The sequence below is a fragment of the Perca fluviatilis genome, chromosome 6 (assembly GCF_010015445.1).
Source record: "Perca fluviatilis chromosome 6, GENO_Pfluv_1.0, whole genome shotgun sequence".
Lineage (NCBI taxonomy): Eukaryota > Metazoa > Chordata > Actinopteri > Perciformes > Percidae > Perca > Perca fluviatilis.
Genome location: NC_053117.1, coordinates 42,405,596 through 42,425,128, shown reverse-complemented (window position 1 = coordinate 42,425,128; position 19,533 = coordinate 42,405,596). Strand labels below are relative to the sequence as shown.

The 19,533-nt window shown below is 40.0% G+C and overlaps 2 protein-coding genes across 2 annotated transcripts in view; both read right to left on the bottom strand.

The window, feature by feature from the left end:
* Positions 1-5,022: 5,022 nt before the first annotated feature.
* LOC120560201 (scavenger receptor cysteine-rich type 1 protein M130-like) overlaps positions 5,023-19,533 on the bottom strand; it is a 97,633-nt gene continuing 83,122 nt past the window's right edge. Inside the window, exons 10-12 of the mRNA XM_039802462.1 lie at positions 6,881-7,213; positions 6,388-6,470; positions 5,023-6,246 (exon numbers count right to left, since the gene is read on the bottom strand). Of these exons, the coding sequence (XP_039658396.1) occupies positions 6,127-6,246; positions 6,388-6,470; positions 6,881-7,213 (536 nt within the window). The 3' untranslated portion in view covers positions 5,023-6,126. The remainder of the gene's footprint in view (positions 6,247-6,387; positions 6,471-6,880; positions 7,214-19,533) is intronic.
* Positions 13,153-19,533, bottom strand: part of LOC120560243 (scavenger receptor cysteine-rich type 1 protein M130-like) — a 37,843-nt gene continuing 31,462 nt past the window's right edge. Inside the window, exon 5 of the mRNA XM_039802522.1 lies at positions 13,153-13,231. Coding sequence (XP_039658456.1) covers positions 13,221-13,231 — 11 coding nt within the window. The 3' untranslated portion in view covers positions 13,153-13,220. The remainder of the gene's footprint in view (positions 13,232-19,533) is intronic.

Genomic DNA, 19,533 nt, shown 5'->3' with positions numbered 1-19,533 from the left:
GGCTAGCTGACCCTGATGTTAGCAACTAGCTAGCTAGCCGATAACCCCGCCAGTTTAGGAAACGCTAATGACGTTACATCCACGTAACAGGCTTTACAACATACATACATCCCTCGAATGTATCATAACTTCATAAGATAATACCATGGACGTATTGAAAGGTTGGTGAATTACAACCATTAGCTATATCCATTATTACAGCTAGCTACATGATCGGGAGAACAGTCATGTGAGTGGGCGTGCGCAGTCCCGTGGGTCTGCTCGTGTCCATTATGCGCGTTCATCATTTCAAATTTAATAATTCTGGATTCGCTTCTAGTGAATGTTAAAAATGTTAAAAACGTAACGTTTTAAACAATGACTCTTTCATTGTTCAAGCTGGTGAGTTGATATACCCCGAAACAAATTATCCGCTGAAATATAGACGTTTCTTTCGCCATGTAATGTCTATGTGAAAAGTCTTTCTGGGCCATGGGGTGCAATACCACCGTTATCCGCTAAGCCCATGTTGGCATATAGACACGGCGCTCTTCCTGGGGGCTTGGTTTTTACTCTCTGTGTAATAAAAGTCCGTTAAAGTTGCTCAAACTGTACCACCGGCTTCCTTCAGAGCCGCGGTTAGTCTCTCTCTGTGTCTGTGGGTAACTCCGTCACCATGGCAACATGGAACGCGGTGTGACGTTCACGGTCCGCGGAGAAAAAAAACAATCTTACATCCCGAACATACAGAAAAGTCCCTCCAAACCTTAGACTGTTAATATTAATAATAATATTGTTAACATGTCTATGCTCCAAACCTTAGACTGTTAATATTAATAATAATATTGTTAACATGTCTATGCTCCAAACCTTAGACTGTTAATATTAATAATAATATTGTTAACATGTCTATGCTCCTAACCTTAGACTGTTAATATTAATAATAATATTGTTAACATGTCTATGCTCCAAAGCTTACTGTTAATATTAATAATAATATTAACATGTCTATGCTCCAAACCTTAGACTGTTAATATTAATAATAATATTGTTAACATGTCTATGCTCCAAAGCTTAGACTGTTAATATTAATAATAATATTAACATGTCTATGCTCCAAACCTTAGACTGTTAATATTAATAATAATATTGTTAACATGTCTATGCTCCAAAGCTTAGACTGTTAATATCCATCCATCCATCCATCCATCGTCAACCACTTATCCCGCGCACAGGGTCGTGGGGGGGCTGGAGCCAATCCCAGCATACGTCGGGCAAAAGGCGGGGTACACCCTGGACCGGTCGCCAGTCCATCGCAGGGCCACACATAGACGAACAACCACTCACTCACACATGCACACCTACGGACAATTTAGGGACACCAATAAACCTAGCCCGCATGTCTTTGGTCGGCAGGAGGAAGCCGGAGAGAACCCACACAGACACGGGGAGAACATGCAAACTCCACACAGAAAGGCCGGGCCAACCGGGGTACGAACCCACAACCTTCTTGCTGTGAGGCGACAGTGCTAACCACCGCACCACCGTGTCCCCTTAGATTGTTAATATTAATAATAATATTGTTAACATGTCTATGCTCCAAACCTTAGACTGTTAATATTAATAATAATATTGTTAACATGTCTATGCTCCAAAGCTTACCTTACAGCAGAGAGGTTCTCTTTAATGTCTCCATGTGGCTTTAGCAGGTAAATAAAGGAAAGGTGAAGAAGGGTTAGATTCAATGACCACCATGGCCGATGTTTACTAGCAGTTTTAAACTGTCACAAGTAGGAATTAAAAGGCAGTAATTCCGTTACTAAGCAACGCATTCTCATTACCGGGTTATAATAAACATATTTGCCAGGCCATCTCATAATGCACACGTTTTCTTTATCATTATCCTATTTATTTTGTATGTTCAGTTTCATAGCATAACAGCTCTTCATGCAACAACTACTTTATTATCTGATGTTATTAGAGTCAAACACACCTTACAAAGCTGTGTGTACAAAGTTTGTTGAGTATTATATTAAATGTTTTATTAAATCCAAATGACACTACTTGGTAAATCAATCTTTTCTCAGGCCTAAAATCCACATTGATTTTCCATTATATGGCCGTGAAGTTGGCATTAAATGTCATCCTAGGTGGTATTAAAAAGGTCTTAAAAAGCCTTAAATGTAACTAGAAGAATCCCGGGGGTATCCTGTGAACGTATTTGAGCCTAATGATGAAGGTGACACAGTCTCTGAAGTCTTAACCCCATTTATCCACAGTTCAGTTGAGTGATGGCAGTGGGAAGTCTGACAACACAGAAAAAATAGCCGATTCAAATAATAATGTCTGGATTTACGGATGATTTTATAAATTTTTTTGGTGTCACTTATAATTCCACACATTTAGACATCAATACAAACAAATAACAAGATTGTAGATCCATTAACAAGAACACTTGTTTCAACTTACAAATAGAAACAATGAAATACAGAACCTAAAAATAAGAAAAGAATAAAGAGATGATTATAATTCTGGCATTATATCACTGAAAATACCAATGTCACGCAATGCTGTTGGACAACAATAATCAAAATGATTAACTACAGAAATTAGCTAAAATCCTGATAACTAATGAAAGCACAATTGTTAAAAAATAAGAACATTCATTCAATACAAAATAACCAAAATCCATTATTACAAAATAAGTAGAAATCCTGTTACAAACAACAACATTTTTTAAATCCCATTTCTGACAAAAGATGCTCCACTCTGAAAGGTACCAGTTAAAAATTTCTAATAATAATCAAACCCAAACAGAAGAATTTAGGATTATGTTTACTTTTTGTTGTTGTTGCTTCAAACATCGGAAGTCTGCCGAGATCCGATGAGAAACAAGATGAACCGATATCAGCGGACCTTTCTCCGCTCTGCTCAAAGAGGATTTCTGCCCCGAAGGGAAGTCAAACAGTGTTCATCTGACCACACTGCCATGACACAGACCCAACTTAAAATCAACAAAATATATCTTTAATTTATCACTTTGTGTAAACATACACGCCACTTTCCTTTTGTTAGCTGTATATGTTGAGCTATCAGCGTGTATTTCTACGCTGTACACAGCGGACGGCAGTCTGCCACGTCACAACGTAAACGTACACTCCACTTTCTAAAGCCACGTGGCGGGTTATCGCGAGGCTATGGTTGAGTTTATGAAACGTCGGTTTAGGAAAAGAACAAATGTGGAAAGGAAACATCACACCTGGTCTCCTGGGTGAAAGTCCTGTGTTTGACCTGTCTAACCCCCCAGACCAACCTCTCTATGTGGATTTTCACCCTTTCATACTACTCGCTACGGCGTCAATTCACACGCAATCACAAGGTAATGTAAGTCAATGGAGGCCAAACGGCGTTGATAAACACGCTAAAAAGCGAGTATGCGTCTTGATAAAACGCCAATGATGGCATACGAATTGGCGTGTCATACATACGCCACTTCATGAGATCAGTCTGCATCTGCACACACTGCCATGACAAAGACTAACTTAAAATCAACAAAATATCTCTTTAATTTATACTAAAAAATTTTACTTAATCAAAAACGCATCTGCAAAGAAAAAGTTCCTTCGCATCTGATCACCTGTTCTCACACTGTGTAACTTACAAAGAATGCAAATGTTACACAATGTTGCTTTAAGCACAAAATAAATCTAAAAGAAATAATCAAAATCCTGATAACAAATATCAGCACAATTGTTATAAAATAACAAAATCATTCATTAAAAAAAGAAGTAAAATCCATCATTACACAATAAGTAAATTCCTGAAATATAAAAACAAACAGTTGTAAAGTCCAGTTCAGACCAAAGATTGAGGACGAGATGAGAGTAAACTTTAGTCTCCCTGAGAGTCTCCGGTCTGCAGCATTCTGAAAGCTGCCAGTTTCCACCAATCAGACGAGACGGTGGATCATCTCCATAGAAACCACTCTCGGGACTTCTGCTCTAACTTCAGATTTTTCTGGCGTTTTGTAGCTGATATTATTTGTAGCATCTTAAGATATGAATGAGGAGAGTGATAGTGAGATACTTGCTACAGCTGCATTTGTAGTAGAGATGAAACAGAGAAAATTATGTTTTATTTCTCTGATTCTCTGCTTTGTTCTAACTCTGCTCTTCTCTCTTCAGTCTCTCTCTAGCTCGCTCCACCACGTACCGTGCTCACGGCACTCGTTGAGCCTCCGTCTAAAACTCTGACATTTCACCAGCTGACCGTTTGTAATATAGAAATAAAAAGGATTCTGGATCCATTTGTTTCTATAATTTGTTGCTGACTTGACCACCTGACTTCTCTATTGGCTGTTGAAACAGGAGACGTCTCTTACGTTATAAACCAGCCTGTGGAGACTCCACCAGCTGAGTCACAGCAACACCATCAGCTGGTTTGAGTCGAGCTGAGACGGGCCGGTTCAGACCGCTTCGACATTTCCTTCAATGTTCTTAAACGGTTTCGCTTTTGTCTCGAATCTTTGGGCTGAACTGGATTTCATGAAATAGGAAAAAGCATTAATTACAAAAGTAAGCAAAATCCATCATTACACAATAAGTAAATTCCTAAACTACAAAAACAAACCATTCTTATGAAATGAGATGAAATTTGTGTGAAAACAGCCTCTGATTTTTTAATATTGTACTGTGTGTGCGAGCTACATGACTTTGATTCCTCCATTGTATTTCTTTCTGTCCTTCGGGTCCCAGTGACCCGAAGGTCAACACAAGGTTTATGTACTTCCGTTTACTTTGTTGAGAATTGCTCTCTAAACAAGGGTTAATACAGCACCTTAGTTCTTGTTTGTACAGCATTTTTGTCAGCTTAAACTGTGTTTAAATGTGGTCTAGAAATAAACTTTACTTACTTACTTTACAAGAAACAGGGTTTAGAGAGCAATTCTCAACAAAGTAAAGGGAAGTACATCCTTATGTTGTCCTTCGGGTCACTGGGACCCGAAGGACAACACAAGGGTTAATCCCAAACACCAACAGATCATCAACATGGCACCAGATGTTGTTCACCAACCTGGAACGTTTTCTGGTGTTTCACGATAAAATCGTAATCAAAGAATTTTGAGTTTTTGTCAATGTTTTTTCCATTTATTTTAATTAGGGATGTCAACACGAAAACATCTGATTGTGATTTATTATATGATTGTCTGTAGTTGACTTGTGATATAACGCAAATGGCACATTTTTAATCTGTTCTAAATGTACTTTAAAAGGGATATTTTTCAAGTTTTTAAAGCTCAAGTGGTGATTGCAACTTTGCATAATCCGGTGGTAACTCAGATCACATCAACAGTACATGCAGATAACTTTAGTCTTGAGGAGAGAACCATCTGGAAGGGCTGTGATACTCAATGACATTCAAGACTCTTTTCTTATGACTTGCTGGAAAAACCGAAGAAATTGAGATGGCCGCATGGGAAAGTTTGGCTGGGTGGATACTAATAATGGGCGAGTGCAGAAGCTATTTTAAGGTTGTCGACCACTCTTCCCAGTTGTACCTTAAAGAGTAACTACGTTTTTTTCAGCTACTTTCTAGGGTAAGTGTTTTTTCTTTTGGCAATCTTTTAACAAAACACACTTTTTTTAACCTGTTTTGGGGTTAGGAGGGTTAATACTGGACCAATGTCAAAGATGGTTGTTCCCATCAGTCACTTAGACACAAAAACATAGAAAATAGGCTCCAGGTTGAAACAGTAGTTACCCTCTAATTGGGCTTTGGGAATACCATGGGGTTTCAGTGAAAATAAAAAAATTGAAAAATGAGTTGGAACCTTTTCCAAATCAAGGTCTTCTATAAATATGTGACCCAATTATGGTGGTCCTGGGTCCATCCTAAGGACACCTACTGGGTCCCTAAAACAGGGTCCAGACATTTGGGAAGAATAATGCTTGTCAGTAAAATGTACTTTTTTTAAATTCATATTTCCTCACAGACTGGCCCCAAGAGACCCCAAGATTTTGTACACAAGTACCCAGCATGTGCCAATCAAAATTAATTTAAGTTTTGTCAGGGTAAATAAATGGGAATTATTCCAAGTGGGGTAAAAAGGTGCATGAATGCTTAACCTCCATGAGCTCCTTGGAGGTGCTACTCTGCTCCCTGAGCTCCTTCCTCTTCAGTCGGCCCTCCTTCAGCTGCAGGGACACCCAGGTTATAATAATCCGGCTCAATGTTCTCCTGTCTGCACGGCAGCTGCCCTCTTCTGGCCTGGAGAGACATGACAGCACACAGATATGACTTCCTGTATCACTCCTCTCTTCAGTTTAACAAACACAGTCAGTGGTGGAAACAACAGAGAGAGAGAGAGAGAGAGAGAGAGAGAGAGAGAGAGAGAGAGAGAGTCCATACCCTACAGTAGAAGTAAAGGACAATGTTCTCCACCAGCAGAATCAGCGGCAGGAGGATCGCTCTGATGATTAAAGGCCTCGGATCTGATGGAACACATGGACAATAAACACATCACACAACATCATGAGTCCAACAGCTCCCATTAAACACATACTGACCTGAAATCTAAAATCACTTCAACATGGACACTTATTACTTTATATCATCCCATGGTCAGAGCTTTATGATTGGTCACATCAGAAGATGATTCTCATAGTGAAACACCTCGCTCAGTTCTCAGAGAACCAGAGTTATCCTCGTAACCAAACATGCTCTGTCCTACAGTTATTTGTTAGCTGTTACCATTTTTACATTTTGTATGAGTTTGGTTACTATCTGACACGTGTAACATGATGACAGTCATCACAGTTAGTCCAGAAACATGGTGTCAGCTGATCATTTTCACTCAGTTTGGACCAATCATCTTCTCACATCCTGTAAACAGTCAGCTTACCCATGACGCTGAGAGAGAGCACACGGCTCTCAGAGGAGAAGTTATGAGAGAAAACATAGAGGTGATAAACACAGCTGTAGCTTCCTTGGTGGGCGGGCTCTGCAGCAGGAAACAGGAAGTGGGCAGAGTGATTGACAGCTGGCTGGGTGTAGTTGTTTGTTGAGTTGGAGGAGGTGAAGGTGAGCTGGAAGGAGCCTCCTGGGTACTGTGGCTGGATGGAGCAGCTGATGGTGAAGTTGGAGCCCCAGAACACCTGGAACACCTCCTGCTGGTCCTCCTCGGAGACCCCGACCATGGAGGAGGACACAGAGAGGTTGGGCTGAAGCAGCAGGTCTGTAAACACAGACAGACAGACAAACAGACAGACAGGTAGTCAGACAGACAGACAGACAGACAGACATATAGGTAGGCAGACAGACAGAAAGAAATACAGACAGGCAGATAGACAGGTAGACAGACAGGTAGGTAGGCAGGCAGGCAGACAGACAGGTAGGCAGACAGACAGACAGACCGACACATAGGTAGGCAGACAGACAGACAGACAGACATACAGACAGACACATAGGTAGGCAGACAGACAGACAGACAGACAGACAGACAGACAGACAGACATACATACATACAGACACATAGGTAGGCAAGCAGACAGACAGACAGACAGTTTGAAGCTTCCAGAAACAAGTCCACTTCTCCACACTTCAGGATGTCATTGTCCTGGATAACTTTACAGTTCAGTCCAATGGAAACCACCGACTGTCACTGGGGCAGAGGAAGGAGCACACACACGAGTATATAATGTAGGTCATCATGAGCACACTAATGCATTATTCTTCAATTCTGTCTTCAATGTCAACCTTTGGGACTAATGTGCATCGTCTATTTGGTCCACTAAAAGTTCTGTTGTTGCTGCTGACAGACTCAGATTATTATTTAAGTGTCTGACAACATTATGAAAGGATCCCTACAGAGATAGACCTTTAAAACCTCTTTAAGACCTTTCTGTTAAACCAGAAACAGCTCTGAGGTCGCTAACACTAAACCCACCAGTCTCCATTTAGAAAAACATTACTTTTAGCGTGTATAGAGCCAGACTATTTTCACATGTAAATCGGTAAACTTTGTATTCATTTCAACCAAAACTAGAATTGTGATGTTTTCGAAAAGTGGAAAGACGACCCAAAACAGGTTTTCATGGTTTTATTTAGTTTCTCCCGACTTTAAAAGCAGTGTATTTTATGATGATAAAATTACTGTTTATTTACATGGAGTCTGGTGGGTTTATACAACGCAATTTTGCAGATGTTTTTATGTGTAAAAAAAGGATCTTACTCTTTAACATGAATCCTTTCCATAATGTTGTCAGACACTAAGAATATTAATCTGACTCTGTCAGCGGTAAAAACAGAACTTTTGTGAAGGTAAATACAAGCTGAACAGTTGTCCTATTAACTAACATTGTAGCTTGTTTCACCGCTGCTGACTGCAGAGATCTCTCTTAATGCTGGACCAATGTCAAAGATTGTTGTTCCCATCAGTCACTCAGACACTAAGACAGGGTTTCCCACACAGACTAATTGGACCAATGTCAAAGAGCTCTTATTCTATGAAACTAAACACTGAAAATAAATAGGATAATAAAAAAGAAAACATGTGCATTATGAGATGTCCGGTCAAATTTGTTTATGATAACCCAGTAATGAGAACACTAAAACAGGGCTTCCCACACATAGACACACACACACACACACACACACACACACACACACACACACACACACACACACACACACACACACACACACACACACAGTCTCAAACACACACACAGACACACACACACAGACGGACACACACACACACACACACACACACACACACACACACACACACACACAAACACATAGATGGACACACACACAGACACGCACACACAAACACAAACACACACAAACACACACAGAGGGACACACACACACACACAGACGGACACACACTCTCAAACACACACAGACACACACAGAGACACAAACACAAATAAGGACACACACACGCACACAGACACCATACACACACACACATACTCACACACACATACACACACACACAGACACACACACACACACACACACACACACACACATACAGTCACACATATACACACAAACAGTCACTCACACAAACACACACACATACAGACATACACACACACACACACACACACGCACACACAGACGGACACACACTAACACACACACAGACCACACACACACTTACACACACACACAAACACACACACAGATGGACACACACACACAGACATGCGCACACACACACAGACACGCCACACACACACACACATACACACACACACACACACACACACACACACAGATGGCACACACACACAGACATGCACACACAAAACACACATACAAACACACACAAAACAAAAACAAGGACACACTCTCACTCACACACACACACACACACTTCTTACACACACACACACACACACACACACACACACACAACACACACACACACACACACACACAAACACACACACACAGATTAACACTTTACACACACAACAACTACAATAAACAAAAACACACACACACACTCACAATCACAACATAGACACAATAGAACACACAACAAGGATCACAACATAACAAACAAAACCACAATAACAAACACACAACAACACACAACAAAATAACACAAACACAAGAGGACACAAAAAGACACAGACAAACACAAACACAACACAAACAACAGAAAACAAAACAACACACACACACAAAATAAACAACACAAAAAACAACACACAACCCAAAAAAAAAAAAACACCAAAAAAAAAAAAAAAAAACACAATAAAACAAAAAAAAAAAAAAACAAATAAACACACAAAACACACAAAAAACAAAAAAAAAACAAAAAAAAAAAAAAAAAAAAAAAAAAAACCACAAAAAAAAAAAAAAAAAAACACAAAGAGAAACACCAGATCCCTCACACACAGATACACACACACAGAGACACAAACACACACACAGACAGACACACACACAAACACACACACAGACAGACGTAGACACACTTAGACACACACAGACAAATACGCACACACACACACTCACAATCACACACAGACACAGACACACATAGACACAGACGGACACACGCACACACACAGACATACACAGACACACACAATCACACACACAGACAGACACAGACACACACACACACACACACACACACACACACAGACGGACACACACACACACAGATACAGTCACACACACACACACAGACACAAACACACACACACACTTAGACACACACAGAGAAATACGCACACACACACACACTCACAATCACACACGCAGACAGACACACACACAGACACAGACACAAACACACATAAGGACACACAGACAGACACAGACACACACACAAACACACAGATGGACACACACACACATACACACACACACACACACACAAACACACACACAGACACACACACACATACACACACAATATATAAAATTATTAGTAAAGGAACTATTGTGAACCCCCCCCCCCCGCTACCACAAATAGTTTTCTAATCTTTTGGGGAACCCTGAAAAACAGGAACATCTGGTCTAACTAACATAAGGTTTAACTGATGAGCATCACACGGACCCACATGGCACTTAAAAATCTAACTTCTACAGCATCTGTTTTAACTGTATTTAGCTTCCTGAGGAATACAGGACTAATTGAAAGATGTATTTTGTTTTTTTTACTTGCAATGGCTAGACTTCTGCACCCCAGCCCGGTCCAGCTGGAGGCGGTAATGCACCATTAAAGTTAGTTGTCAACCGCCATAAAATCGGAAGAAGAAGAAGCTGCAGCAGAGCCGGATGTTACTGTCGGTACACGATCCGTTCTGCACATGCGCAAAATGTTCGCCGCTTTTGCAACGGGGATTTTCACTCACTGCACGATCTATTCTTCAACTCCGCCGATAGCTCCAAGCTTAACGCTAGTTTAGCTAACAGCTAATCGGCCTAACCGCTGCTGAGACAGCACGTAATAACTTTAAAAGACCCTCAAAATAAAACTTGAAAATAACCGTTAACATATATAACAGCTGTTACGTCAGTTCTACTTTACTTATGCTCATTTAAAATACAATCACTCAACACTTGTCTTTATTGTTATTACTGTAAAGTCTTAATGTAGCTGTAGCCTGCTTCTCCCATTAAGTTTGACTTAACGTTATTTTAGACTGAATCTAGCTGTCAGCTAGCGGTTAGCCAAATCAGCTGTTAGCTAAACTAACGTTAGCTTCCCGGTGGAGGCTAGCGTGGAACAGATCGTGCAGGTCGTAAACAGTAATATCTTGTGCATGTGCTGAATGGATTGTGTACCGACATTACCCTTTAAAGTACAAAGTGAGAAATAATAAACTTCCTGGTAACATTCAAAACATGTTCCAGGACAGAGAGGGGGCGCTATGATTTAAAGGTAAACTTAATGTATAACAACCGTAAGCCCCCCCCCCCCCACTACTCTGAAAGGATTTTGATTCTTCATACTTTCTTTCAGACACAATTATTCATTTAACAGTTTTTTTTTTTATTTTTTTTTTTTTTTTTTTTTTTTTTTTTTTTTTTTTTTTTTTTTTTATAAATTAACTTCCCCCCTTTAATGAGTTTACTTATTTAGCTTTGTGTCTTTTTTTTTTTTTTTTTTTTTTTTTTTTTTTTTTTTTTTTTTTAAAATATTTTTTTTTTTTTTTTTTTTTTTTTTTTTTGTGCGCAGGTGAGATGAAGGACAGAGGAAGAGTAATCTGATACAGCACACTCCCTCAGAGCAGATCCAGACTCAACACAGTCAGACCTGATCATCCACACAGATCTGTATGAGGACTTTTCTCTCTCTACATAAACAGCAGAGCCACAGTCTGACTCTCTGCAGGCAGCAGCTGCTGTCTTCAGGGTCCAGACAGAGTAACGGTCATTCACTGGTCTCCATTCTCCTTGTTTCACCTCCAGTGTTCCTCTACAGCGACTGGCTCCTCCCACCAACCTGACAGCATCAGGCTCTGAACAGAAACCAGAGTCATCAGCAAAAGAACAAAGTGAGTTTCATTAGAACAGAAATGAACCAAATCAGAGCTGCAGCTCTTCTTCTACCTGAGCAGGTGAGTCCAACAGCTTTTCCAGGTGAGCAGGTGTTTCTATCTGAGCCTGAGCTGCTACAGTCCAGGAGAGCAGACTCATGGCCTCCACACTGGAACTCTTTGGTCCTCATTGTAGGCTCCACTTCTCCATAGAGTGCCCCCTGGAGGACTGAAGGAGCCCCACAGCCAAGCTCCCTACAGACCACCTCTGCATCCTGCTGGTCAAAATCATCTTCACACACTGAGGACCAGCGCTGGGTAGACTGGTTAGTCTTCACCTCCAGTCTGCCTGAGCACAGACTGGTCCCATTCACCAGCCTGACAGAGTCTGGAGAGATGATAGAAGATACAATAGAGAGAGAGAAAAGACACCAGACATCATTAACAACAGAACTCATCTTTATACCGTGGTCACACCGCCCGGGTAAAGTGTGAATTCTGAGAAGTGATAACTACAAAGTCAATAGAAATACGCAAATAGACGAAATTTGTGTCATTCAAGCCGTGTGTTTGTGTGAGTTGAAATATTTGAACTTTGGAAAGAAATGTGTGTGACGCTGTGTCTTGAAAGTATTTAGATCCTCCTGATGTCCTCACGTTGTTGAAGCAGAAATGGAGGAACAGATGATTGTAGCTGTCTGTAGCTCCTCATTATTTACAGACAGCAGATGCTAAAGGAGCTTTCTTTGGGAAGAGTAAAACTACCTATTAAGTTCTGAAATAATGTGTCTGTTGTGTTGATGGAGCAGCTACAATGTTAGCATAGCTATGATCCATCCAAACTCCATTCAGAAAACAACCATTTTAAAAGTTGTTTGCTTGTCGTCTGGCAGACAGACCTGATGAAGAATGGATTCATACTTTTTACAAATCAGCATCATTATCTTGTTATTTCGACTTACATTTTATTTGTTTGTTTACAAAACAGGAAATATGAACCTCAAGTAGCGCTGGAAGTGGCAGTCATCAACTACACCCTGGCCCCTGAAGACTGCAGTTTTTGATCTAGATGTCCTTGTTGGTGATTTATACGGTAGAAAGTGATGCTATACTCCATTACAGTCAGTCTTCAGCTGTAATGACAGACAGGAAGCCTGAAGTGTTGACGCCTGAACAGGATGCTGTGTGTTGATGTTGACACGTGTATCAGGTGTGATCTAGCATCTACCCATGATCTGGACCGATCAGACAGACAGACAGACAGACAGAAGGACGGAGAGAGACAGACAGACAGACAGACAGACAGAAAGTTTGAAGCTTCCAGAAACAAGTCCACTTCTCTATACTTCAGGATGTCATTGTCCTGGATAACTTTACAGTTCAGTCCAATGGAAACCACTGACTGTCACTGGGACAGAGGAAGAAGCACACACACGAGTATATAATGTAGGTCATCGTGAGCACACTAACGTATTATTCTTCAATTCGGTCTGCAATGTCACCCTTTGGGACAAATGTGCATCGTCAATTTGGTCCACTTAAAGTTCTGTTGTTGCTGCTGACAGACTCAGATTATTATTCTAAGTGTCTGACAACATTATGAAAGGATCCCTACAGAGATAGACCTTTAAAACCTCTTTAAGACCTTTCTGTTAAACCATAAACAGCTCTGAGGTCGCTAACACTAAACCCACCAGACTCCACACACACAGACACATTGTCACACACATACATACACACACACACACACATTGTCACACACAAACACACACACACATACACACGGGTCTATGTGGATTAGCCGGACTTTTTCTCCAAACAGGCCCGGTGGAGGTTTAGATGGACTACCCTTTCCTGAGGTCCTAGAGCTATGGGAGTTAGATTAAAACACTCAAAAAAAATTGAAATTCAGGTCACTTTAGACTTCACATACACCCTTCAGAGCATGATACACACCACCCTAAAACCATTGTGGTTTATAGAGACAGTTCTCCTTTTTAAAAATATGTGATTTATAAAAAGGTCCAAACAAACATTATTGGGACTTTAAAAGGACAATGACGTCACTTAAATAACTTGGGCTCATTAACATAAATACACATCAACCTGACACCACCAAGCGTTAATGGGACTTTATTATTTTATTGTACAACTCAAATATCACCATTGTTAATTTGTGACACCGACTAACAGCCAGATAGTAGCCTGTAACAGCTTAACAATAGATTATCACACAACACAAGTGTCATGACAATAACTTATTTTAGCTTTTTTGCTCAAATCTCATTCTTACCCAACTTCAAAAGACATAACATGTAAAAAAAAAAATAAGTACTGGTTTACAGTTTGTTGTTATGATGGCCTCTTTGTATAATTCAACCTTATATTTTTGTACTGAACCTTTAAAATGGCATTATTACAACCTTTAACAGGCAGATAACTTGTAACACAAGAGCCACACTTTTTAAAACATTAACACAAACAGAAAAACACCACCACAACTGTCAGTGTATTTAAATATTTTCTTTTTGTGACTGCATCTTTGCAGTTATTCCTCTATTTCTAACAAAGTCCCTTATATTTTGCACTGTTCTTTGTGCCAACACGGGATCTTCCACCAGTTTGCAGTGACTGCATTCAGTTTTGGTGGCCAGTTTCCCCCTGCTTATATGATCTTTGAAGTGTTGCATTACTGCAGCAACCTCAGCCTTAGACCACACTTTCTTTGCCACTATTCTGGATTCATGTTCTTTATCAGCATAATTCCCTGGAAGATAGGCAAACAAGAAAAAGATATATCACAAACAAAATGTGTTTTTTTCTTAATAATTCACTTTGGATATCAGTTGATTGCTCACTCGATGTGAGAAACTGACTCCACACTGGGCTGCGGCCTTTTGTGAAATCATGTTTGCTCCTATTTTGCAAAATATATCTTTTTTAATAAAATACAAAAACCCAACTTGCTTTTAGTCTCAGTCTGTCTTATTTGTTTCAATTTACTAAACTCTGAAATTTCCCACCCTGCTGCAAAGGAAACTTCCACTGCAATTACACAATATGATATTATGTTAATATTTAACGTAATACGACTGCACCTCCACAAACATAATTTTGAATTACTGTCCAGCCATACTGTATTTTTATGCTTATATTTCTGAATAGTAGTCAACTCATATTTGGACATGAAAGGTGATTTTTTTTTTCTTGGAAAAGGATGCTGACTACGCCAAGTATAGATGTTTTATAAATTAACATTCAAAGGAAAATACAAACACTCAGATAATATCTACAAGGGCTAATTTCTATACAAACCTTCAATTTCAATCTCATCCAGTGACTTCCCCTGCATGCTGGAAAGGTGTCCTTTCTCCATTGACAAAAGCAGTTTGGAAATCTTAGCCAGTTGTGTTGTGGGAACTGGTAATCTGGTGAACACGGATGTCGTGACCCAGGAAATCTGCAACCTGATCAAGTTCATTGTTTTTTAAATTAAGGACTTGTGAGAGTGTGGCAACATGTTTCCTGAGTTGTGTTGACCTGAGGTACTCCGGGTGCTTTGCTCCACACTGGTTTGCATGAACATGCAAACAGTCCTGTCCTGTGTAGTGGCTCATTGACGTTGGTCTTGCAAACAGGAAGAAATTTGTGGCACAAACGCCACATTCAGTTCTTCTACTGGCAAGTAGTGACAAAGCATCCACCACACTTGGTGTGAGCAGAACTGCAACCTTTCTGCCCCTTTTACCCATGATTTCAATTCGTCTGAAATAGTTGCAGAGCTTCTGTTCAGTCTTCGACAACCCCATGGCAACATCTTCATGGAGCTTTGTGTTGTCCCTTTCATGAAAACTTTTGAGGCGCATTTTTGAAACTTCCCCAGCACGTCTTCGATTGAACACAATGATTTGTGCAAGTGTGAGTTTTGCAAGTTGAGCATAGTTCTGAGTGGTGGCCTCTTCCTTCAATCTGCAGAAGGCACTTTCTGCAGATTTCTCAAGGTACTGATGAAGGATCTGAACATCTTCAGTGAAGGGCAATGTTGATGGTTTGTTGTATTTTGCATCACTCAGTGTGTTCAGGGCACTGTGAGACACCAACTCAGACCACCTGGAGGTGTACAACTTCTTGAATATGTCAGTGTACCTGATCAACTCTTCATCTTCTGCCATGAGTGCCCTACAATGAATAATGTCAGCGATTTTCTGCAGTGTATGCCCCAGTTTCAGCGCAAGGCTTGGTTTCTGGTACAAGTGTTTTTCTTCATCAAAACCTGAAACTTTCTTTACTGCTTGCACAACTCTCTGGAAGTTAGCAGGTTTAACAGCCTCCTCTAGGTTATGTACTGAGAATTCTTTACGCAGGCATAACAAACGCCCCACTTCACGGAGCTTCTGTTGAATGTATTCATATTTTGTAGGGTCTTGTCCATGTTTGTTGTAGAGTGACTGGGCAAACTGAATAATAGAGAGGTCATTTCGCACAACTGAGGCCACCTCATCTTGTTTCATGACACTAAGGAGCTTCCACACTCCACTTGAGATCTGCTGACAGAATGTAGACTCCAGAGCTACAGCCAAGCCCAGTACTTTGGTTCTCCCAGGTTTGTCATCCAAATCTTCGTTTTCTGGCTTAAAGGGGCATCTGCGGACATGTCTCCAAAGCTCCTTAAGTATGTACATCCCTTGACAATACATACAGTGAATAAACTTTCCTGCCAGTGTTTTAGCTTTTGGCTTTCTCTTCACTTTCAGTGATCCTGTTCCATCTTGCAAAACTGCAGTGTTATGTTTAAAATTTCCCTTATTCCTCATTTTTTTCTAATAATATCTTGCGCTCTTTTGAGTCCTCAGGAAGGGAAAATGCATGGACAATTTCAGCATGTGTGTTGTGTGTTTTCAAATGGCGGGAAATTTTGCTTTGTGGCTTACCACAAACATAACAGTAATTCTTTTTACTCAATCAGATGTGGTAATTCTTGTTCATGAGTCACAGTTTCTTCCTCCGGCTTTTCCTTTGATGAGTCTTTGATAAAATTCGCTGAATTAGACGTGTCAGCAGCATTGGGAATCATCTTATTTTTAAGGGGTGGCCAACATTGTGATGTACTGGGCACAACTGGGGTGCCTGTGTCTGACCCATAAGATGTTCCAACATCAGGTATTACTGTTTTTACTTGAATATGTGCAATATATATATGAATCATATTCATCATCCTCCGAGTCAGGTATGTATTCCTTGTCAGACATGTCCTCAGCATCATCAGATGATATTTGGTCCAATTCTGGATGTGGAATTTTGTCCTGATCTGACATCCGTTCATCCTCGGAAGCCTCAGAAGACTGCTGTGCCTGAATTGGTGAGAAAGCAAATTATTTTACAGGGTGATTGAATCTTATAGACAGTTCAAGTTCAACACTCACTCAGTAGATACTCACCTGTGCTGTGCAAGTAATCTCCTGTAATTTGCTTGAGGCAGGATTTATGCCAGACCCCTGAACAAACAACAAACATTTTGAGTAAAATAATGTTAACACTGTAGGTCTATTTAAGTGGTTAGAGCACAACACATGTACACTCTATACTAGGGCTGCACGATTATGGCCAAAATGATAATCACGATTATTTTGATCAATATTGAGATCATGATTAACTATCACGATTATTTGTTTTTAACCAAAACAAATTTTATTGTCACACAGGCTAATTATAACCGCGTTTACATCCATATTGTGCTACATTCCTCCTTTATTGAAGGATACTGTGAAGGAGTATGCCATTTCAGCTGTTGTGCGACCGCTTTCCACACATGCACGTTTGCCGTGAAAGATACAGGCAACGCAATTTTCTGTTCACGTTAACGGCGCATGTGGTGCCCGGTATCTACCAGACGAAATAGCAACGCGGATTTTGGTGGCTAATTACACTACATGTCTGCTTTGGGCTCTCTGATGCTCCGAAACCCACGTTAGAGGCAACATAAACATCGCTGCATGTTATGCTAGTAAACACTAATAACACGTTTCACGGCAGGTAACGTTAGCCTACTGTTAGCCACAGTAGTAACTGGATTAAACACGGCTCAAATGCTGACTGCTAAACGGTGTAGTGTGACTGTATTTCACTGTAGGATTCCAACAACAGTCTGCTGCTAAAGCTACGAGCTAAAAGACACAAACTAGCACTATGGTCCCTGCTGTTGTATGAAAAACAAAACAGACGGGACAAAATTTTGCATTTAATGGTAAACATCGTGACCGACTTATGATGCCCGACTGCGACCTGTTGTGGAATTTTCCGCACGTAACTCTGTCCTCTGTGACTGTCTACATCTAAAAATTGAGCTGCGCGGTGCAGGGAAAAACTCTGATTGGCTCACAGAGACACGTGATGAGCCAGTGGTTTATGGAGCGCTAGATTGGCTTTGCAAAAACTGTTCTATGAACGGAATGACACATTTTAAATATCGCACTATCACGCAAATTTGATTGTGGGAAGCCAAAATCGTGATCGTGATTAAAATTTGATTAATTGTGCAGCCCTACTCTATACTATTTCACTAAATATCTAACCTGTGCATCGATAGCCAAGCCACTTGAAGGAAGATACAGGTCCCACACAATTAACACACTTCTCCAAGGAGGATACTGTTGCGCACACCAGGCAGTGTTTTTGACACTTTTGGCGAAAAATGTAATTGTAGTATTTATTTATGCCACATAGTTTGGACAGAAAGACATTTCATATTTACATGTCAATATCTGATAACTTTAAATCCAATACCAATTATTGCATTGTATTTTATTATTTATAGCGTATCTTATTTATACGCAGCTTATTTATAGCATATCCTATATGAAGATATACCTTCTTCATATTTTAAATTGTAGATGGGGAATTTGTGGTTAGCCTCAGTGCCAGGAGCTGACTTGTTGTAGCCCAGTATAACTAAACCATTCACATTAAACCTACATATCAAATGCAGGCATCAATCAGTTTTTATACTAATGCAATGTAAATGAACCTAATGTGAGAAAAGAGAAAAAGAGTCATATAATTCTGATTAGATTAACCAGTGACATATATACGTACCACCACAGTTTTCCATTAAAATGGAACTCGAACATAAACACTTTGAGGAGGTCATGGTCTCCTCTCACATTCTTGCTTGCTTATTAGATCACCTCTGTATTCCAATTGAAAGTCTCCCTTTTCAAAGGGAACAGAGGTGAAGATGCCACGGCCTAATTCATCAAAGACAAAACAACAAATAAGTGGCAAAAAGTGATATGTATTAAAGTTGAATCATGATTAAACAGTCAGAAAATTCAACTTACCTTTTACAGCATTGATGTACTTGATGTCAAGTCCCACTTTGTCACTTTCAGCAGTAACATAAAATCTTGCATCATCCTTTGGATTAATGCGTCTGTTAATTAATGTTTACCGTTTACAGGTGCCACAGCCTAAATTACCAAAAGTCATTGTCAGGATTAAAATGTTTAAAATGGGACAAGCATGATCAGAAAACAAAACT